This window comes from Elgaria multicarinata, chromosome 5, assembly GCF_023053635.1.
Source record: "Elgaria multicarinata webbii isolate HBS135686 ecotype San Diego chromosome 5, rElgMul1.1.pri, whole genome shotgun sequence".
Lineage (NCBI taxonomy): Eukaryota > Metazoa > Chordata > Lepidosauria > Squamata > Anguidae > Elgaria > Elgaria multicarinata.
In genome coordinates, this window is record NC_086175.1 from 37852940 (window position 1) to 37877728 (window position 24789).

The 24789-nt window shown below is 39.8% G+C and overlaps 1 protein-coding gene across 1 annotated transcript in view; it reads right to left on the reverse strand.

Moving 5' to 3' along the window:
- EFNB2 (ephrin B2) overlaps nucleotides 1–24789 on the reverse strand; it is a 56366-nt gene that overhangs the window by 22744 nt on the left and 8833 nt on the right. The window contains exon 2 of the mRNA XM_063126127.1: nucleotides 8691–8974. Within this exon, the coding sequence (XP_062982197.1) occupies nucleotides 8691–8974 (284 nt within the window). The remainder of the gene's footprint in view (nucleotides 1–8690; nucleotides 8975–24789) is intronic.

Here is a 24789-nt window from a genome sequence, read left to right on the forward strand (position 1 = left end):
ATCGACACAGGCAAACTTTCTTATAGATAAAATGAGGAACAGCAAAGTCTTCATCATACATTTAAACCATCATGACAATCCACTAGGATCATACTTAAGACATTTTCTAAAATGTAACAGAAGCTACAGTTAACAATACACCTATGCATATTGCATATTGATTTTGCTCAGCAGGCAAACGAGGCAGTTTAAAGTGTATACTCTTCCACTGTCATATCCCTGCACATTTACATCACAATTATAGTAGTTTGGCAATGCATACAATGAGTTTCCTAGTTTAACTCTGGAGAAATTAATAAATCAGTTTTTAAGAAGCTGCAATCCTAGAGGTATTTCCCAGCACCAATAAACTTACTTCTGAGTAAATACGTACACCATGGTGCTGCATGGGTGCTATCCATCTCAGTGATAATTTGGTCACTGACTTCAACAAGATGTATATTCCATGTTGCTTCTTTTTAGGCCTCAGACTCTGGGAAGTGTGTTGTGTGGGGGTGGGCGCGGGGGAGGTTTCCTTCAATGCAGCTGCTTCTTTTTGATTTTGCTAATTTTCCTTTTGCAAGAAGTATTCTGAAGTGATTAAATCAAGGCATCTAATGCCTCTAAGGTCTTTCAGAACATCACAATTTGATAACATATAATTGATGTACCTTATTTTCATACAGAAAATGATTAAATTTGCTTATTTAACTTACCACTACCCAAAAGTGTCTCTTGACATTTTGAGGTAGCAACTATTTAAACTTAGTAAAGTTTCAGAGGAAAAAATATTTCCTACATAATAATGGGATTATTATTTTTTTGTGTAAAACAAACAACGGTGCTCTCCCCAGTTTTTCAGCCATTTCTATCATGATGTGGAAAGAGGGAGGGGGGAACAGCATCATCCATAGTTCTTATGTCTGTGTTTGCTTTGAAAGAGCCTAAATAAAAACGACACTTAAGTATTTTATTTATTTTTGGCACAAGACTTTATGTTCTCCCACATTATAAAATTAAACTTTAAATAAATCAAGTGTGAAATTATAAAACTATAAATACAAGTGGAAACCTGTAGTTAGGGTTTACTATCATGCTTGATACACATCCTATGGTGCTAGCATCCGACCTATACAGTTATGTATCTGTCGTGTGCCTACCCATATCTATGTAGGAAAAATTAAGCACATTTCCAAAACGTATTATGTTACTCATTTAAATTTATTCTGGCTCTTCTTTAATGGGCCTACTCTTCAGCAGGATGCAAATGACTCCCTCTGATTTAATGAGAGTTCTTCAAATCCCACAGTAAGAGGAAAAGGGCCTTAGGGCACCAATTTTGCAGAGTTTTACACTAGTAGTTAACTTTACACATGGGAGTAGTCCTACTTAAGTCACAGAGATGCTGTATATACATAAAATTAAACCTCTGAGTGTAAGCCTTTGTAACACGGCGGCTTAAGTTATTTATTATGTTTAAAGCATTTTAGTTCGTTTAATGCTAATCTGCATAATGAATATATAAAGGCTCCTTAAGCAGAGAAATGGCCCTCTCTCCTTTGTGCGATTTTATCCTTGGTATTGTTAAATCATTTACAAGGCAAAATGGGGGGGGGGGGGGTGGAGGGGCATGGAAAACTATAAATAAACACTATAAATAAGCTGGAAATATTCAACTACATATATTATAAAATATTAAAACTGGCTCAGTCTGAGCAATTTCTCTTCCCCTTCTAAGCAATCACTCCTCGTTTCCCCGTCTGCTTTGATATGTAGTACACACTGGGGAGGGAGAGGTCCCTTTTTGCTCACTAGCTCCCACCTATTAAGAAGCAAGGCCATCTTGTTCTCCCATTTGCTACCCCTGAGAATAAAGTAGTGGTACTTAACAGATTTCCTGTGTAGTACCTTTCTGTCTAGTTTTAAATGAGATCAACTGCCAGCACTGCCTAGGTAATGGCACTGTATATGAACAAAGACAACCTACAATAGCCACATTAGCAAGTTTACAAGCCCCTTGTGGGCTGGGAAAATAATCTCAACGGACTGTAACTCCATTAGCCCTAGCAGCCCCATATGCCAATCGGAATCTGAAGTTCTGCAAATCCTGATGGCTTCCCCCCCCCTCCCTTCAGTAATTTTATTTGTATGATTTATATTTAATTCAAACAGAGCTGAATTAAACAAGAGTCCCTTTAAAAGACGAAACAACTGAACTTTCCATATCATTTTACAGTAAGAGGAGTTGAAGATAATTCGTTTAGTTTTCCAAGGATATAGAGGACGAAGAGGGCAAATAATGTATTTTGCCGACAGCTGGCATGAAGGAGGCTTTTAAGATAGGAGTTTGCCTACTGTAAGAAATGCAACATAGTCCAGAAATCTACAATTCATATAAATGTAAACCTAATTGCTTTTTTTTAAAAAAAAGCAGTTATGAAAAACCAAACAAGGCCAACCAAGTGAAACAAAACAAAGGCATGAAGAAAAGCTACTCATGATAAAAAAAATAAAGCGAGAGAGCTGAGCCCCTAAAGGAAGAAGAAACACTACTATTGTTAGTGTAAGATGCATGTATTGCAAGCAAAAGTTGGAACTGTTGTTTTCTTTGCTAAACTGTAATTCACATCGAATAATTGTTTCTGAATTGGGAGAGGGCTTTTATTTTAATTTAGCGACAGGACAAACCAGCAGTCTTAACTACTATTTGCCCAATGAGACAAAGTGCTGAACCATCTCATTTTGGATAAAATAAGTGTGCACAAGTCTTACCATGCGGCAAAGTGCATACCTCCCTCATGAACTGCAAATCCCGTGACATAACAACTACATAAATAAAGAAGCTAAAATGATCAAGTGATTGGTTTGTTCTGGCTGCGCCATCTACTTCTATTTTTGTCAGGAGCTTCGACCAGATGGGGAAAAAACCCGAGGCTACTAAGATTCTTAGTGAACACAAAGGACATATGAATAAAATCATTTTTGTTTCATGCCATAGAAAGACCTCCGTCTATCATGGAAAATTTGTTTTTGCAAAAGTGAGTGTTCCTTCAGAGGAGGTAAAGTCAGAAGATGTCCAAGCTATGATGTTAGTGTCATAGAGCAATGGAGACATCAAGCACTGGATTTTAAGATTGTCCACTAGGAAACGAATCAACTTTGTGGCCAGTTGAAAATCCCATCTGCCGAACATTAAAAATCTGGCTTGCACAAGAGACACAAAATACTCTTTATGTAGTTCAACTTGATTACACCTATAGAGACTCATCCTAAGCATTTTTAATCAGAAGTTGTTTTCCCCAAGCACACTGCGACCAGCAGCTACAGGCTTATTCCATCCAATAGGATGTATTTTTATTTTACAAATTCTGTATTTGCTCATAGTATTTTTTTTTCTTTTGTTAAATTTTAAAGTCAATTACACCAATGGGTTACTTGAAAAAGTTGGCAGAAAATGAAGGGAAGACATATTCTATTCTATTAGCATCAAAGCTAATGACTATCAAGAGCAGACAGCTGAACTAACTGTTAAATTTGAAGTAGCATGTGCACCTGCTTTTTGTGTTTCAGTTGCATTGTTCAAACAGGGAATTTGTGCCTCTGCCTATACTGAGAGATGTAAGGCTACACTTGTATCTGATAGTCCTGCATCTTAACATGGTGATAATGCACTAGTTCTCCATTTCAGATGTTAAACCAGAAGCAAAACTACATGTGCTTAACACACTCGTTCAATTGCTATCACTACTTTTATGTACTGTGGAGCCAACTTAAAATCATTTCTCCAGCCTTACAAAGATTTCTTTGTAGTTAAAGGGTTAAAATAAGGACGAAATGAACATAGCAGTGAGAGAACAATCATCAAAAGGGCCATAATAAAACGGGAGTTTTCCCTAGAGCTGGAAAATCCAAAGGAACCATTACTGCTCTGGACATCAGTCATGAATGGCACTGCATGACAGCATCCAAAGAAGGATGACATTTTCTTGTGTTTACAATAGTGTTTACAGGAAAGTTCTCAAAATCCAAGATTAATCGGTGTCTATTATTCTGCGAGATGGTTTGCAAGTGTTCTCAAAATCACAATATCAAAATTATCCATCCTTCCCCCGACAATTAATCTTTGTAAAGCAGTTAATTCTGTAATGTTTATTCGTGACTATGTGACTAAATGTAAGGCTCTGTGTTGGAAGGGCATCAGATTTGCATTAAACAACATTGCAAATTCTCCCTCAGGCTGCCCTCGAAGCACCAATATGAACAAGATTCCCCTCCAATTTTGGATTAAACTGTCACTGACTTATCTGTCTAGTCAAATCTCTATAATTTCATCTCCAAATTTTTTTTAGGATTAGTTTATTGGGTTTTGCCATAATTTTAATATCGGCATCATTTAATTGGTGATTTGCTGGATAACCAAGTATATAGTTTAGATAATTAAATCCGAATAAGATTACACTATTCCCATCTCTGCCAGAATATATATGCAGTGAGCCATTAATTTCAACCGAAGGGGACAATAATTTCAAAATAACCAACCACCTCTACCAGTATCTGTGTTGGGAGTGAAGAGTTGTCCAATTTTCAGAATCCTGACTGCTAAAAAGTTGAAGACAGAGGAGGAAGTAATTTTAGTCTTTCTGTCTTTGTGTCTCAGTCAGCTCAATGAATTCTGTATATCCAGCTCCCAAATGATATTCCCTTGGGGAACAGACATCACAAGAGCCTTTGAATGAGATAATCTGTCCTAAAGCTAGCCTAAGTCTATATTGATAAATACATGGCCAACAGTTGCTTCCATGCACAAGTCATTGAGAGATGGCTTCAACAGCTATTGATGTCTGTATATACATCTCTAACTTAACTATGCCACAAGAGATTTAGTCCTACAGCAATTAGGAAATAGGCTCAACTGCTTTTCTAACCTGGAAATTGACACTGTTAGCCAAACAGGGTTGCCAAGCCAGAGTAGGAAATCAGCAAAGGGATTGAACTAGGTTAAATTAGTTTGAACAAGCTTTTCAAACATCCAAATCAGGCTAGCATTCACCCCTTCTCAGAAAATTTGCAGAAGATTGGAGGACACGGTCCAGTATCCCATGGACGTTTACTTATCTACTCCTTCCTGATTCACCACCACCTCTCTCTCCTTGTTTAGTGGCTACATCCTCTTTCTCCAAGAAATGAAATGGGATGAGCAAGCACAAACATGCCAATATTTTCCTCAGAAGCTTTACCTCATTTTGTTCACCTCTTTCAAAGAATCATAGAACAGTAGAGTTGGAAGGGCCTATAAGGCCATCAAGTCCTACCTCCTGCACAATTCAGGAATCCACCTTAAAGCATAAATCCACCTTAATGTTTATATCCAAATTATCAAAAGAACTAATTCAGGTGTTTGATATTGCATATAGCCCCCAATTTTATTTTTTTACTTATTAGATTTACTAATTCAGGTGAAACAAAAATAACTTCATCTAAACGTTGTACCTTAGAACTGTTGAAACAATAGTTGTTATTATCCAAGCACAATTTGCAATAGGCTTGGGAGGCCTTCTTTCCTGAAAGGGGATCAATATGTGCCATTCTCCCAGCAACCTGTCCTTGTTGGCTATTTTTACATACTGACCCTGTTCAGACAACACGCTAAGCCATGGTGGTTAAGCATTTTGAGCTAAATGTTATGGCTTAGCCTGTCATGTGAACCATTTCTAACCATAGTGGCTATATAACCATGGTTTAAATATGCTCACTAACCATTTACAGTAGCCTGTCCATGGTTTAGCATGTTGTCTTAACACATCCACTATGTAATAAAAGCAGGATCATAAATGGACATTTGGGCAGCTAAAGGTGGAAGGGAGAGTAGGAGGGAATTCCTGCTGGGTGGATGTCTGATGTTGTGAAGAAAACAAAAAACTCACTGGGTCCCAGCACTGGGTTGTATATGCACAGGTGACCTTTAAGGCACCATTCATGGGTAGCCTTCTGTCATGGTGTTTCTAGTTTAAGCAAAAAAAAATTATTCAGGTATTATAAGTCTAGTATCATTTCTGAGGCACCAGGCTGAAGGGACAGTGAATAACCCCTGAAGAATGCTATAATCCTCCCGGAAATGTAATGTCTATTATACCTTATTGCCATAATGAAATAATTATACAAAAATGAAGAAAATGAGTCCTACTTATGGATTTACTCAGAGGGATTACTGACACAGATACGACAAAGCTGACAGTCTACCATGAAGTTCCATTTGTGTCCATAACTCTCAAGTCATAATTAAAATGGTGCCATTTATGTCACAGTTGGCCTACTGTGGAGAATTAATCCCTATAGCATTAGATAACTGAAATATTTCATTCTCAGAACCAGTTATTTGAGCACAGACAGACATTTTTATGTTGCACTTTTTCATCAGGTCTACTGGCAACTGTCTCTTGTTTCGACATTGTACTTTTCACTCAAGCAAAATAAAATTCACTGGTACTTTTCGCAAAAGTCACAGCCTACAGCACTGAGCTCTTCTGAATTTACACCTACCAAGACAGCAATATTTTAAAATGTGATCTTACAATCAGCAAATTGCATTTTTAAATATTCCACATTCGTTATTTCATCAGCTCTCTGATTGCTGTATGTTTTAATTACATTGAAATTGCTAAACTATTTTCCTGTTATTTTATTTATAAATGAATTTACTAGAAACAAGCAGAACGAATATAACTTTGAGACAGCTATTTACTTCACCGCTATTTATTTTTTTTCCAATTTGATTAAATTTTCTCATCTTTTTCAGTTACTTTAAATATTAGATGTGTTCACTGTAAATGAATATGCAGTAAGAGGAATGAAACACACAAACACACACACACACACGAACACATACACTGAGCTGTGTTTAACTCCTGTCAAGGGTCCAGCAAGAAAGGTAATATGAAAGAAACTATCCTGGCATATGCTCACGGACTTGGGAATGTGCTATTGAGAACTGTGGAATTACTTTCACGTAAGCGTGCACTTATTTTTGTTTTTTTGTTTTGTTTTGTTTTAATTGCGTTTTAACAAAGAAATTCTACTATACATTTATGGCAAAGATGAGAAGAGAAAGATCTGCTAGCAGAGCGACTGCACGCACATTGCTCTGCTGTTCTCTTATGGGAAGGGAAGCAAGTGTGTGTTGGGGGCAAGGCTACAGCGTTTTCTTCTTTCCTCCCTGTCCATTGGCTACAACCGAAAGGAATTAACCACACCAGTCCCAGGGCTGGAATATGGCAATTCTATGAGTATGTTGGGGAACTGAAGGGATTATTATTATTATTATTATTATTATTATTATTATTATTATTATTATTATTCACCTCTCTGTTTGGATTAAGGCGCGGAACAACAATAAGTATAAAATACATAAAACTAAATTAAAAACATAGTATACATTATTAAAACATCCTAAAAACATCTTAAAATTCCACTGGATAGGCCTGCCAAAATAGATCAGTCTTTACAGCTTTCTTAAATGCTAAAAGACTGTTAAGTTGACAAGTCTCCTTTATACTAGGCATATATCCATGCCTGCCTGTACCATGTCCCCATTTTCCACCACTCCACTGGCAAAACATCTATAAATAGTAGAGATATCTGCTAGCATGGAGCGGGGTGGGTGGGGGGCGGGAGGTTTCATAACTTATGCCCTGCCTTTACATCAACGTATAAAGACAGGGCAGGGCATGAGTGAATAAAGATAAAAGGTGTCCTCAAAGTGTTCTGCTTTTCTGCAGTTTTAGCGACAGAAACTGCCCAGCTTTTACCAGGGTACCATAAAGCACTTAAAAGCTCAACAGTAGAAATTAAAACCACTTCTGAATTTAAGAGACCAATTTGTGAATTAATTTTACCTACTAAGGTAACATTGCTCCATTTTAGGAGTACCTTATTATTTCTATATAGAAACATTACTTCATTTACTGACCTATTTCCTTTCCGCTATTCTTCTGTCTGCTTAAATTTAATTGCCAAATTTATTGTTATTGTTTTTAAGTACCGTATTTCTTCGATTGTAAGACGCCATTGATTGTAAGATGCACACTAATTTCAGTATCACCAACAGAAAAAAAAAACCTAAGACACACCCGCGATTCTAAGACGCACCCCATTTTTAGAGGTGTTTATATGGGGGGGGAAGTGTCTTAGAATCGAAGAAATAGGGTAATATTCTATTATAGTTAATATTCATTATTATTCAGCACTGAACAAGCATCGATTGACAGATGTCATATCTTAGCAGGGTGACAATAGTCCTAAAATACATGTGTGTTTAAGGCTTTAGTTAAAATGTTTTAGACAACAAAGTTGACCAATAGAATAATAAAAATGTAATAAATAAATAAATAAATAAATATAGTGCTGCTAATTTATAGCAGAAAGCTTTCTTCCATCATTTATTGTTGGGAACAACTTTAAAATACCCATGTTTCCCATAAATTGCATTACTAGCATCACTACCAAATTACACAGCCCACAGCAGTTCTACAAAAACCTGGAAATAAAAAACAGGATCTAAAACAGTAGGGAGGTGGTTAATAATAAGCTTCCATGAAAATACTTTAAAAGAAAACAATACAAATCCTTTAAGCCTCTTAGTTGATTGAATACAATGAATAAATTAAGAAACAGCAAGACAGAAAGAGAGGAAACAAAAGTCATTGTTCACTTACATATGATGTAATAATCTTTGTTTCTCTGAAATTCCAGGCCCCAAAGGTTAGGGCTGAACTCTTGAAACTTGATGGTAAATTTAACATCTTGATCAGGCTTGGCACAGTTGAGTAGAGGTGTGTTGTCCTTTTTAATAGTGCAGCTATCTGCTTGGTCTTTATCAACCATATAGACCTTATAGTACTCATACTGCCCCCCAGTTTTAGAGTCCACCTTTGGGCATATAATATCCAGTTTGTCTCCTATCTTTGGGTATAGTACCAGTCCTTGTCCAGGATGGAATCTAAAAGAAGGGAAAATGGCAAAAATGAGACATTTGATAAAAGACATTCTGAAACATGCAACTTTTTAAAATGGAAGGGAGGCAAAAGAGAACAAATACAGTTTGAAAAACAATAAAAGGCCATCTAGGCTGTGAACTGACAATGTCACGACCACCAAGCAAGCCTTTTTTGGCACAGAGATAATGACCACATTCGGATGATCCAGCGTTCGAGATGCAGCGTGGGTTGCCATGATGTCTGAACCCAGCATGATGCGTGGTGGAGGTGGCGTCTTACCCACGCCACAACCCATGGCTTGAAGTGGAGGTTGTGGGGTGGGTGACATGACAACCCATGCTGCATCATGAGAAATTCTGCAAATTGCATTTACACACACAGCACACACAGGGCAGGGGAAGAACCCGTGATGGGTTCTTTCACCCCACGATCATCCCAACACAGCCAGACGATCAAAAGAAATCAATGGGGCAGGAGCAGATAGGCAGACAGAAAAGCCTTGCTGCAGGGGATGAAAGCTTTCTCCCCCCATTTTCTTAATGGAAAAGAAAAACATCCTGCAAATTAAGGTGTTCTTTGAAGCGGGAGATTTCAGGTGGAAGGTAGTGTTGTTATGGATTAATATAATCGCTCGTGGAATATAATGGAAAGCTATTATTCTATAAATATCTTTAAGTCTGTGTGTCTTTCAAATCTCCAAATCATGTGCCCATCTTGAGGGGGTTGGATGGGGAATAAATCACTTTTCAGTAATGTCACAGGGACTATCCAATAGGTGACTGTGATGGCTGTTCAGTTATGTTCTATTTCAAACTGTAACACAAGTACTGACTGGTTTCTCCCCCTCCCAGTCTGCCATATGGGCAGGCAGAGAATCAACAGCGGCTGCAGCTTCTAGGCAAAGCTTCGGCATCCCTTAAAACTAGGGCAATTCTACATCAACCACTAAGTCCAGAATCAAATAGACATCTGAAATATTTCAAATTACTTATAATTGGCTACTATCAGTCAAACAACTGGCCTTATTTTAATGTAGTGCCTTAAAAAAATAAACGTCTTTAAATGAAAATAATTGCTTGTAATATTGATTTAACCACAAAATGAAGACACGCTCTCGTAAGCAACAAAGGCCACTGTAATCTTTTTCCCCGTAAGATGCAATGCGTTCCAATTAATGCCTGGAAGCTGGTCTTCAGAGCTATGAATACAATATCCCTCTAAACCTACAGCTGAAAGCTTCCTTGTCCCCTTTCTAAACCTTTCTTGCTGGCCATATTGCTGTAGAGATCTTCCTTAGTTGAACATGTCTCTGAAGACTGAAACAATGGCTTCCTAATGTATGGACCTACCCAACAGCTAGTATATAAAAAAAAGAAGTACGTGCTCAAGACCCACTTTCTTTCTCTCTCTCTCTCTCTCTCTCTCTCTCACACACACACACACACACACAAATATGAAAGCTTCATAATAAATTTCTAAAAGAAGGATTTATTTATATTTTGTTAGATTGGAAATGTCCAGCAGCTACCTAGCCTATACCATAAGCGAAAAGTACTGGTGGTATGCATATGTGTGTGTGTGTGTGTTAGCCATAAGCCAGCAATGTGTCTCAACTTGTCTAAAAATTGACACGGTACTCCAAATCTCCAAATTTTTTTGGCATCTTCATTCAAAAGGAAGATGAATGCCTCAGGTTTAACTTAACAAGGTTGTTGGCTTTCATTCAAAACAATGTAGCAAAGCAGTAGTCAAATAAAAGTTTTCAAATATATTCTTTAAAGGTTATGGGAAGAAAACTGTATGTGAACATATACTTTCTCAGTTACACACTCTAGCTTTTTACTTGAAAAACAATGTGCTCACCTATAAGGCAAGCTTATAGAGGAAAGATTTTGCTGTCCCGAGTTTTATTGATGACAGTAATAAAAATATATAAACACAACATTAAGAAATTCTTAGATGTATTATTTCATGAATAGGTCCCTTCCAAATATTTTTTGGACTACAACTCCCAGAAACCCTGACCATTAACCCATGGTGCCTGGGCCTATGGGAGTTGTAGTTTAAAACAGCTGAAGAACACCAGGTTGTCTATCCTTGTATTATATTAAACTGGAATAATTGCAAGTAAAGATTCATCTTAACTCCAAATTCACTGACTTGGCTGGTTTATTGGCTTAAGAGGTATTAAGGTTCGGACAAACATCATCGGTTAAACAAGCCACAGGCTGTTCTTGGGTTAATTGAGGGTTGTTTCCCCCCTCAAACAAGCCATGCCACCCAAGTTCAGACAATACTGACAAGCTGCAGCCAGGCGGGTGATTATGCAAATCACCCCCGGCACTCATCACAGCTTAAACAAGTCACTGTGGCTTGTTTAGCTTACAATGATTGTACAAACTGGTCTGGTGGAGATGCCTTTACATCAGCCTTTCTCAACCTGGGGCGCTCCAGATGTGTTGGACTACAACTCCCAGAATGCCCCAGCCAGCTCTGGCTGGGGCATTCTGGGAGATGCAGTCCAACACATCTGGAGTGCCCCAGGTTGAGAACCACTGCTTTACATCATCCCTGTGTGGAGGATATGGGCTGCATACCATCTTAAGACATTTCACATGTCCATAATCCAGCCAGGTTCCCTGGTTATGCTTTGAAAGGTGTACATGAGGTGGAAGTCCTAAATCTAATTAAAAGCTTTGGTTCAAACAGAAATGTAACTAATACACAGGATCAAAAGTCTCTTGAATCCCACGCTTGGTGCCAAACCAATGATGCCAAGGCCACATCCTCTAAAGAGTTCAGCTTGAAGCTTCACAGTAAGGGTAGGTTAATTATGTCTGTAGCAGTTGGGTATCTTCGAGAGCAAAGGTATGCGATGCAAAGCGCCAAATCCAAATGCAAAACCTGGAGCTATAAAAAGCAGTCCTCCAGCTGTTTTACTGTTCTCTCACCACAGATTTTTATTCACACAAGAAGCCCTTGAAATTAAACAGGGCACAAACAAGCAAACACTCTGTTGTTAAACCCTGTGCACATACATGCAAGATAAGGGAGACAGAGAACATATTACTTTTAGGGCTGGCATACACAGCCAGATGGAGCTGATGAACAAAATTGGTTTTAATCTCCCTTTGTCTGCTTCACTCGCCCTTCTCGTGGCTGCTGCAATGGAAAATATGGAGCTGCATATGGCTGCTAGGATCCATTCCAGCAGCCAAGAGGCACAGCCTGACAGAACCTTTTGCCTAAGCATAGCTAGCTTTTGTTATTGAAGTACTGGGGCAAGTGATTTGAACATGATACACACACACAATCCAGAAACAGATTTTAACTTATTTTTAATCCACCAAAAAAGCTTCTTTTTACTCCTTACATTTTACTCCTAAAAGGTTCCGCAGAATGGTAGCATTTTAAACCTGAAATCCGTATGACTAACGATTTAGTATTTCAATTTTTAACTAGTATTTTAATTAGGACTTTGTCTCTGCCTTCTTCTTGCTGGTCACACAAGTAACGATGAGCTTTATAACCATCGTAATTACATGAACGCTTCATTATAGGGGTGCCCATATGATCCACTTCATATATTCAATGAAAACAGGAGGGAGGGGGAAGTAGGACTGCATCTGCTGGTTGTGCCCCTGGAAACCAAGCATTTGGAGTTTGTGACAAAGAAGTCCTACGCTGAACACTTGGATGCCAGGAGCCATGGCCAGCAGGCACATCACTGAGCGCATGGCCAGCAGGGCGAAATCCTGCTCCCGCCTCATGTTTATTGAATGTCTAGTGGGTGGGGGGGTGGGTGAGGGTGGGATTTCCCCTTATTTTCAAGTTTCATTCTCAGACGTGATTGTGCACATATATGTATTAAAAACTGGTCAGACCAACACACAGAGTTACTCCATCTTCTCAGAAGGCTGCTGCAACAGTAGTACCCACTGCGAGGAGGGAGAGGTCTTGAAGCAGGGATGTAGAACCTGTTTTCACCCTGTGCAGTTAATTCCATTTCAGAGAAACTTGGGGGGGGGGGGGGGCTGCGTTCAAGTAGTGGGCAGAATTGAAGGCAAAAGGGGCAGGGCTAAACAACAACAACAACAGATGCAAGCATATTTTAGCTTAAGGCTCCTGCTTCCACCAACTAAGGAGAGCCATTTCAACCTTTTAGAATTGGGGGGAAACTGCACAAAGCCAGGAAAACAATCAATCAGTGGTTGATTGAAAGGGGTGTAGCTTTCTGGGAAACCCAGAGAACCAGACTGGGACCCCTGGAGAGCTGTACCCCTGCACTCCATAACAGATTTTCAAAGACAGCCTTATACTACATTTACTTAATTTCTATCCCGCCTTTGTGCCCCAGAAAGGGTATTTAAGGCTGCTACCCATAAAATCCAGATTATCAAAATCTAATTAAAACAACATAAAACCAAATTAAAAACACAGCAATAAAACCTATTGAAATGACTATGCTTCTTTATACAGCTTGTGTTGCTATTCATTGTCATAACTAAACTTACTATACCCAGGACTTGAATCCATTTCCATTAAAATAGGGGACAGAGTTACTGAATAATTAAAGTAGAGCAGAATCAAACCTTGAAAATTATTTCCTCTGAAAATGCAGATATCAGATGAACATCGTATCAAGTATTATTATTTTTTACATTTGCTGGACTATTATATGTAAAACTGCATGTGGGAGATCCCTCTTTTGAGAAACCTGTAAACCAATATAATCATACTAAGAATTTGCCTGCCTTGACTACTTTACACCTTCAGTTGAAGCTACATAGCAAGGATGCCATACATTCTCAATGAAACACTTTGCTTGAAGATATGCTGCTAATTATGGAAGATTCTGGATGCTAGTAAGTAGGTCAGACAGATCAGGCTATAGTTGCAGGACTATTGCTCATAACAAAGACCACAGAGAGAGAAACACCACTGAACAGAGCGGACCTTCCCAAGAAATACTATAAATTCACTCCAGAATTCTCAAAGATTGGATAGCTGAGGCAGTTCCTTACTCAACTTGTAACCTTCCTTTAATAGCCGACACAAATTTTCTGCTCACTATTCCTCTCAAGAGCCAGAATACAGTTACAGACCCTACCCTTAACACTCATTGACTGGATATTCTCCAGCGCTTTTCTCACTCTTGAGCAAAACAAAGAAATCCGCACCACATTATGAAAAGAGAGGAGGACAAGTGAACTGTTGATTTCACTGGAAGAAAAATTGGATCAGGAATTGTTGCTCAGTGATAAGAGTTCACCCAGCCACGAATCCTTAAGCTTACCCTTGCCAACAAGAGGATCCGACAGGTTTAAAAAGAGTACCTGTCATTAATTGCGGAATGCCATCAAAGCTTCTAGAACAGGGGAAGGCAACAGGTGGGCAATGGGCCACATGCATCCACCCTGGTCTTAACCACGGGCCTCCATCACCACCACCCAAATTTGTCTCTGTAGAGTTTGCTACTGCCTGCACCTTGTTTTAAAACTAAATTGAACTTGTGGCCACTGTTGCAGAAAGGCGGTGGCAAACGGCCCATTGTTTTGCTGATGCTGCCAAAATTCAGCAGTGCAACCCCTAGAGAGTTGGGGAGTTGTTGAAATTGACCCCATATCCCCCAAAGTTGCCCCACCATGTTTTAGGCAACCTTATCATGACCACCATTTTGTGTGGCAAAAGATCCTAATGGTTTGGATGCTGATTAGTCCTTTTTACAACCACAACCCCATTTGATGCATTCCATTCTTTTCAGAGACGACAGAATTATGCAAAAAAGCCACTTGTAATTAAATATAGCTCTCGCATGTCCCATTCTCCTGTTTTTCAGGGAACAGGTATCTAGTGTAAGAAAATGATAAACTTTGTCATTTTATTCTGAAAACTAGTTTGCTGGAACTGGCGACTCATGTTCATCTGTTGCCTGGGTCATTCATATGGTAGAGAAGTGGCACATGCCCCCTAACCCCAGACATGCCAGCAATATAATGTATGAAACAGGGTGTGAGCGAATATCAAATTACATGGAGTCCCTGTTTGGATGACCCCCCTTTTTGACTAGCCACACTATTGGGCAGTCATGGGGACTCTTTGTCCCAAGTTATATCCTCTGCTTGGTGGAAAAGACAAGCTGGGCTGCTCATCCAGTGAACATCCCAAGTAACATCCAACAGGGGAAAACAACAACTCATATGTACCACATACAGCTGGAGGATGGCCACTTCTACAACTTTAAAGCATAGGTGTTGAATCTCAGGCCTGGAGACCAACTCCACCCTAGCTTGAGCCAAATTCAGTTCACTGTCAAAAAGGGAATGTTTTCAATCTCTCTCCCCATCCTCCTACAGGAGTTCTGCAATAGAGGTGGACAGATTCAGGCTTGTGGAATCTAGAATCCTGAGGTCCATCAATATAAAATGGTGGCTCAGGGGGCGGAGAAATCAGTTACCACACCCCATGAATTATACCTCTAAGATAACCTGCACATACATGTACTAATCTGCATCTGAGTTACTGCAAATCACAAATTCTAACACAAAACTCTAAAACCAGCCAGAAGAGCTGCAAAAAGACCAGGACAAAGGCAACCAATTAATACTCATATTTTACAGGTGAGGAACACATGGGCTAAGGAAAAAAATGACTAGCACAAGGTCAGCCATTTTGTTACTTTCCATTTTACTTCCTACCATTAAAACTATTGGGGAGTCAGAAACACTGGTCAATCTAGCACAAGTCATCCAGAAATTTATCAATAGGTCTTGATTTTTCTGCTCACCCCTATTCTATTACAGTACAATGACAGGCCTTCGCAAGTTCATTTTACTACATGAATATGGAGAAGAAATGCTACTTTGTGGTGCCTCTTCCACCTCCCGAACAGTTAAATGAATTGGCCCTAACTGTTCACTTGCGACAACGGATAGGTAAATGCTTTGCATAGACTCTTGTTTACTTGCTCAATTTCAGAGAAAATATATATTTTAAAATGTACATTGCTGGTAGGTGTTGCATAAAGCATGAACAAAGGCTCATGCTTCCTGCAACAATTTTAGACTTGATTTGAGTCCAGTAACTAGCAGTAATACAGTGCATTTTATGTTATTCCCATTGTAACCTTTATTTGTTGGGAGCTTTTCCAAACTAAAATTAGATATATCAACTAGCTCCACATGCCCTCCTCCCACATTCACACCAAAGCTGTTTTAATATCTAATATCTGAAGTGAGTTGGAAAGTGTGTAGGTTACTTTAAAAAAAACTAGCCTTGTTTAGCTGAAACTACAAGTTATAAATGCAGCTTTCAGAAATGACCTCCTTGCATTGCATTTATGAACTTGCATTATTATGCAGAAAACAGTTACTGGAATGCCAGAAGTAGTTGAAGAACTAGAGAGTTTTGATCCATTTGATAAATCAATTTCTTTCTAACACAAAAAAGCAACTAATGTGTGGAAGCTTTTTTGAGTACCAATTGAAAAAGAAAAGGCTTTATGGATATGAATGTTCTATTTTTGATTTGTATTATTATGCTGGTAATATCTCTAGCCATATGAATCTTGTCAACTGCACTGGACTCATGCCACCATCAGAAAACCAGAAATCTATGCAGCGAGAAGCCAAAGTCCCCCGAAGTCACTGTTTTATCATATTATAGTATTTCCTTCAACTGTTCTTTAGTGGGGAGGAAACTGCAAAACATCTGTGGTAAAATTAGGGATGTGCCTTCATAGAAATGAATTAGCCTTACTAGAAGAGAAGAAAGACCGTGGGTAGATACAGTGCAATTAGATACTCATTCCTGTTCCTTCTTGATGAATCATGCATGCGCCTCTGGCCGAAAGCCCAACTCTTGACCCCATGACCCCACTCCAGATCTCAATCCCAAGCCTCAAAATTTTCTTCCCCCACTTCCCCCCTCCTTTCCCCACCCCAGGAATACACTGTTAATACAGAAGGCAAGAAAACTGTTACTAAATTAGGCTCTTTGCAAAAGCACTTTGTTATAAGCTTGTGTATAAGGAAGAATGAGGGAGGGAGGCATGACGACAAAGAGACGACAAAGAAATTTCACACTGGGGCTAAAGGACCCAGAAGAGAAAGCAACTTCCATGGCCACTGCATTTATTGTTAAAAGTGGCAAGGCTTATATACACAGAAACACACACAGTCACATTTTAAAAACCACTAAATGCAGGAAAGAGTCACCTAAAATAACAAACCAATGAATAATTGAGATAACAAATCGAAAGTAAAATGAGAATTTACAATTAAAAAAACCGTCTCTTCAAAAAGATAGCATTTTCTGGATAGCACTTTACTGCCCCCTTTTGCACTTTAACATTAGAACAGGTCTGAGCATGAACACACGGTTGTGAATCCCAGCAAGATAACAGAGGACTACAACAGAGCCTTCAGTTTACACAGGAATAGACTGTAAAACACTGTGTTTTGAAGCATTATAGTAATTACTGAAGATATAAACAAGTAGCTGTGGAACAAGTCAGTAACTGGAGGGTTAAAATCAAAGAGTTTTACAGTTGTATATGTATATCCACACTTGGGGGGTCTTTCCTGTTATTTCAGCCTACCGTTCTTTTGCATATTTATAAAGGCGGTTTTGTTAGTTAAATGAAAGAAAGGAACACCAAAGCAACTATGCACCATACCGTAGTGTCAGCATTTGCAGAGTGTTCAATGTGCATTACTATTTTTCAAGCCAGGTCATCAGACATGCATTCATACATAAAGGGAAAGATGAGAAACCCAAACTAATTCTAATTGGCCTGCAAGCCTACGGGACAAAAACCAGTTCAACAGCTCTGAATTGCAACTGCACTAGTAATTTTGTATGTGTGGCCATTTCTCTTCTTCTTTCTTTCTTTAAAGGCAATAAATCTACCAGTCTAGGGACTGGTTATTTACAAACTACTAATTCATACTGACAATGAGAAAGAAGGCACTCCCTCCCTAAGTAACCTCAGATTCCATTTGACAAAGCCCATGTGTGCTATGCGTCTTTATATTTAAACTTAATCCATTTCCCTCTGTCATCCTAAAATTACTAAACAAGTCACAATAATATTATATTTCACTGCCTACAGCACTGTGCAATTGAACCTTCACTGTAATGAAAGCTGACTCCCTTTGATATAAAGACTGGTGTTCTGTTTTGTAGCCACAAAATACAGGAAGAGCCTGATGCTGTACTAAAGGTGTGTGTGTTTTCAAAAGTATATGGCACAGAATATTTAAAAAGGTTTTTTTTCTGTCTAGGTAAAGAGAATCGGTTTGCTAAAATCTTTCTTTCTCTTTAAGTTCCATACAATGTCTGCTGCGAAATTCTGTTGACTAGGAGTACATTTGTGGGACTCTGGAATCTGGAAAGCAGAAAACATCCTTTCCTTGAAAAGATGCAGAGATTTAGTAGACAAGGAACGAGAGACAGAGAGGCCCTTTCTACACCTAAGGATTATCCCAGGAAAATGGAGGGATGGTCCCTGCCTGCTCCCGGGATCCCCCTGTGTGGCATTTGGATGCACAGGAATGATCCCGGGATATAGGGCTGGTGTAGACATGCCCCGAGTCAAAATGAACCCAGCATTCTTTCAGAAGTCACAGAAATTTCAGCTCTACCTAACCTAACAGAGACCAGCTGGCATCTGCCAATGAGTTAGCTTTTTGAAGGGCACAGTAAATCACCAGCTAAAGTTGGTACAGACAACAGAACGAGATTGTGGTAGTCCAGCAGTAGAACAATCTCCCCTTTTCAGAAATACTTTTGTAAACCAGAGTGTAAACAGGCAGCCTTAAAAGTTTTGAGACTTCTTTCTCTTAATTGCAATTTGTCAGCACCTGCACAATCTTGTTCTGAGTCATATAGCAAGAACAAAAAAGGGTGTGGATGGTCTTGTCCTTTGGCTGGAATGTTAAAGCCACAAATATGCCTTATAATATACGAGATTCTGGTTTCCCTATTCAGAGAGAGAGAGAGAGAGAGAGAGAGAGAAACATTTGTGGCTGCCTCAGTAAAGGAGGCCACAGGGATGAAGAAGCTTCCTAAAACATGCCATTTTCAAGCTGGGCTGTGGTGCAGTCATTTCTTCACAGTGGCAAGGTGAATACTTGAGGCCAGTTCACACCAACGCTTTCTCCTCTAAAAAAAACATTTTTGCAGTGACCTCATGATAGCGCTCTTGAGAATAGTTCAAACATGCGCATAGGCCTAGCAAACCTCAAAAATTAAAATTGCAAGGTACATTCAGTAGGCGAACTGAAGTCGTTTTGTACCCAACGAGAAGTACTAATCACACAGATCTAATGAGGTAATTGAAAATGTGCATAGAAAATGCATGAATCAGCAGCAAGTCTGTTTTCTATATTTTAGAATTTATATGTAGATTTTTGTAACATGGGTACCAAAGTATTCCTACTGAAAACGTCACCTCCGCATCCTCTATTCATGTATCGTCTTTAAAATAGAATTAAAAAATAAGAACAATGCAGCAAAGATTCATTAGGAAAAGGGCAAAGGGGAAAACAACTCAATATCCCTGACCTGCAATCTCAATCTAATCCTGATTTTGATTTAGTGAATTAATACAAATGGAGCACGTAGAATATGGAAAGGGTTGCAAGATACAACAAGAGCATATCTGTAAAAAACAATGAGAATATGGTGCAGTATGAGACAACCCCTGCACAATACCACTGTGTCCTCTATGCAGGGGTTAGAACGGCAATCACGCTGACATCACACTAGCGTTTAATTTGGATCCCATGGAGCTGGGTTAGGCAGTGACACCCACCGCTGACATACAGACAACCACATCACATGAATCAGACCTGAGGATTTGCATTCACTCTTGGCTGCCTCTCACACTGCAGATATGCAAACCTTTGTTATCATGTATACACTTAACAACGAGCAGTGGTTAATCCCAGCTTCCTAAATATACCTGCACGATACATGCTTGGAAACAAGCACACATTTGCCATATCTACACTTCAAATACATGTAAAATGTCTAGAGCTAGATCCTGATTTATGCTCCTCCTTCCCATGGCAGCCCCTCCAGTGCCCTGAATATGCTACACAGTGGCTGGGTTCACACATACATGACAACCCAACCATGAGTTGTTATTGAAACATGGGTTGTTTGTTGTGTGAACCAAGCTGCACTAACAAAGCATGGATTGTTAACCACAGCCAACCAACAAACAGAACTCATTGTTTGTTGTTGCGCTGTAAACTGTGGGTTCTTCATGGTTAATACACCACGGTTTGTAAGCGCAGCTGGGTTCACACAATAGAACAAGCCATAATTCAACAGCAACCCACACCCAACTTTGTGCGAACCCAGTCAGAGAGTTGGTTCACACAACATGCTAACCCACTTTCAGTGCTTGAGTGCGGGTTGTTGAATTGTGGGTTAGCATGCTGTCTGAATGCAACACGTTTTCCACAGGGTGGTTTGTTAACCATGCAGTATGGCTTACTTTTCTGGAACAAGTCACCTTGAAAATCCATGGTTTGTTATTTTTATTGTTTCACACAAAGCAGGATTAATGAAAATCCTGCTCAGGGCCAAAGCAGACATTCCTTTAAATTTGAATCTAGCAACTATGGCCTTAGCTGGACCTAAGGTTTATCCCGGGATTGTCCCGGGGTCATCCCTGTTCATGTAAATGACACACAGGATATCCCGGGAGCAAGCAGAGACGATCCCGGGATAAACCTTAGGTCTAGCTAAGGCCTAAGTCTTTTTTTTAAAAAAAACTCTCAAGTAGGTACAGGGGAAGAACTGTAGCTCAGTTGGTGGACCACCTGCTTTGCATGCAAATAGTCCAGGGTTCAATACCCAGCATCTTCAGGTAGGGCAAGGAAAGAATACTGCCTGAAACCCCAGAGAGCCACTGCCAGTCAATGATGACAATAGCAGGCTTGATGGACAAATGGTCTGGCTCTGTATGCAGTAGCTTCCTATGGTCCGATCAGTATCCTCGCATGGGTGTTCAGAGGTTTTTAAAATCCAAATTGGGGATCCTACACCTACTCTAGGGTGGAAATGGCTTCCCTAAAGATTAGGACCACAAGACTTGCTGTAGCTCTATTATTTTAATGGCTACATATAAGTAAGGATTTGGTTTGCAGTCCTTTAAATAAATAATTAGAATCACACTTATTTTGAAGATTCTGAGGCATGGACACTGCATGAGTCTGAAAATACCTCTTACGCAGCTTTAGGTTGCAATCCTAAACACACTTTCCTGGGAGTAAACCTCAAAAGACACCATGGGAATTACTTCTGAGTAAACATGCATAGAATTGCCATGTTGGTGTTCATGTCAGCCAACCTGATTGCCCTTTCTCAGCTCACCAATAAAAACCTAGAATTATCCTGAGAAAGTGGGGGGGAAGGAAGGTGAGGGACAAAGTTTAAGCACTGCAGAGTGATTAAACCAGACTGCTCCTGAAATAAAACTGAAAGTTAATTAAACGTGAAGAAAACAACTGGAGTGTGGACCGAAGATTCAAAAGGACTGTAAAGCCCACTTAGCATAGGAGCCAAGATGTTCCTAACTTCAAATAGTACTTTTACTCAATCAAGCATATAGATCAACTGCTGCTTGGACACCAGTTAAGCAGATGGCAAGCACCAGCAAGAGCAGACCTGTAGTGAAGTTAACCCACTTGAGAGTCAGCATTACAGCAATGTACAGATCCAGATATGTGATTCTCTGCCCAGATTCTTTAAATCCCACTTGCCACACATCAATAATTAGGTAAGCTTCAACGAACAATTTAACATTCAAGAGTGACGATGATAGCTTGTTGCGAAATGAGGTCTGGGCTTGAGTGGAGTCTTTTTTTAGCCTGGTGATATGAGCCGCTTCATCACCAAATACATCTTTAGAGCAAGATGCAGCGGCTTCTGCGGCAACACTGTGATGTTATGCTGGTATAATAAGCTGACTCCAGGGCCAGCTGCTAGAGGCAAAAGACAGGAACCCCACCCCATCAAACTGCTATGTGCAGAAGCCAGCAAAAATGGCAGTTGGGATCTTATTTCAACATGGGACACAGTGATGGGACAACATCTTCTACTACAATCAAGGCAGCAGGATAGCTTAGGTTAGGGCACACATAGCTCCGTCTTCCCAACACCTTGCTGCCCCTCCGCACCCACTGATGCCTGCTGGCTGAGGCATCTGTTCACTCTGCCCCATGGTAGGGCTAGTCTTGACTGACTCAGTGTAGTAAGCTGTCCTGCCTAAGCAGCGTGGGCCTTTACTTCTAGGACAGCCGCAGGCACTGCCATCTGCAAAGTGGCATTGCACAAACCCTGTTCCACAGCAAAGACCTGGGTTGAGAAACAGGCATGACTCATCAAAGGTCCACAAATTCAGTCGCCATGGCAACCACCACACCCAGCAGGCCTCTCAGCTCTTGAAAGGTCTGAAATGATTTCTTCCCCTAGAAGTATTCCTTGCATGTTGGGATTTATGGAAGCAGTAAGAGATTCCCACTTCATCTTCCTTTTGTAAAAGCCACACCCAAATTGAGAGAAGATCTTTTCCCAGTGTGAACTGAGAGAACATTTCCTCCTTCTCTGAGTTTTCTCCATGTGCTGAAGGACTGGGAGAGTGGTGATCACAAAGAACGACTGGGTGCTAAAGCAAGCCAAAGTGTCCATGTCGCTATGACTCAGATGCAACATGCTCAGCACCATTTCAGCCATCCTAGTTCCACAGGTTTTTGCTAAGTTGCTTTTATCCACATTAATCCCTTGTTATCATTGCCTCCCCTCCCCACCATGTCTCCCTATAATTTATTAAAATTTAGGTAGCAAGCTGCATGGGGAGAGAACTGCAGTTCCTATCAGCACTAGCCAGTGGTAAAGGATGATGGGAGTTGCAGTCCAACAACATCTGGAGAGCCACACATTCCCTATCCCTGCTCTATAGGATTGGGTGTTCCGCTCTCTCTGGTTACAATCTGGCAGTTTCCATATCAAAAATAGAACGGTGAAGGGCTGTGCATTTGTTCTAAGGGAAACACAGGGTTGTTGTTTCTTTATATATATATAAAAAAACAGTTCAAGCTGGGTATTACATGTCTCTTTTTCCCCACTGCTTCTGCATCAATTCAATGAGATTTATCAACACAGGTTTAAAAAAATCCAACACTTATCACTGAAAGATCTTAGAGGATGTAATCCTGGGGTTTGCTCTCATCTATTCCCCTGACAACCCTGTAGTTTCAGGAGTTTTATATAAATACTTTAAGCATACGTCAAAAACAATTAACCTATCAGCTTTTTACTGTTCATTCTCAGTGGAGGCTTTGTGACGAAAATATACAAGACTACTTCAATATTTAAAATGTAGCAGTATGCTGGTACTATGATGCACATTAGATAGTCAGCTTTGCCAAATTTAGATTTTGTTCACAAGTTGAGAACCATGCTGGCCACTCAGATATGCTTAGATTAGAAATATAAAAAACGAATACCAACAACAAAACCCCACGCTACCCCACATCGTGCTGTCTTCCACTGGCAACAGTCATCACAGGAAACAGGCCAAAAGATTTCTAGGTATTGTCTGCCACTTTTCTAAAAAGTAAGCAAAAGGAGAACTTGCAGTAATTTGCAGACTTTCCCCCTTTAACCCTTGTGTAGACAAACCTACATGTAACTGCACCATTTTAAAATTCACCTATTTACTTAGTTAAGTTGACTACTTTATACCACATACATTATTCTATCAAATTTGTTATTCCTGCTGTAACATTAACAATGACAGCTGTGTTTCATCAGGAAACTGTTTCAACTCCTAAAAATGGTAAACTTTAGGAGCTGATTCAGCTTTTTAAAAAACAGGTCTTAATGTATTTAATGATAAATGTCTTGGAAGACCGAATTACATTATTCCATCATTTTCCAAAAGATGTATATCAATGATAGCATTTCTTTTTATGGAGTGGATCACTCAAAGTGCTCTCAGATCAGGCAAAACCAACCTGTGCGATGAGGGTCTTCCTACACCTAAGGATTATCCCAGGAAAATGGAGGGATTGTCCCTGCCTGCTCCAGGGATCTCCTGTGTGTCATTTGGATGCACAGGAACAATCCAGGGACGATACTGGGGGGGGAAATGCAGGTGTAGACATGTCCTAGGTCTAACTGTCCTAAGATGACTTAAGCCAAACCCAAATGGAGATGTGGTGGAGGAAGCACAGTATTTCCCATCGTATCAGCCATCAATTGAAATGACACACTGTAGTTCATTTACACGTTCCCTAACATTTCTAAATCATCATTACCCAAATAATTTAGATCCATGTCGTAGAGCAGCCGTCCTTGGCCTGGCTCCCTCTGGATGTGTTGGATTACAACTCCCATGGCTATCTGGGAATTATGGGAGTTGCAGTCCGACACACCTGGAGGGAGCCAAATTGGGGAAAGTTGTTGTAGAAGATACTTTCAGTGGATGTGTAAAAACACCTTTATAGTAAGCTGTTAAGACTCCCATAAGGCATCTAGTTAGCCACTGTAGGGATAGAATGCTAAACTAGGTGGGCCTTGGGCCTGATCCAGCAGGGTTCTTCTTATATTCCTGGATACTCAGCAACTAGCAGGTGTGAAGGGAAGACTGGAGAGGAATAAAAAAACCATAGTCCAAATTTGCCTAAATTGTGGCCTCACACAAATACATGCATAGATATAGATATGGATTACCTGGGACCAAGATTTTGCTATTACGTGATAAATTGAGTGCTGCCTATAGCTGCATGAGTTAGAGCTA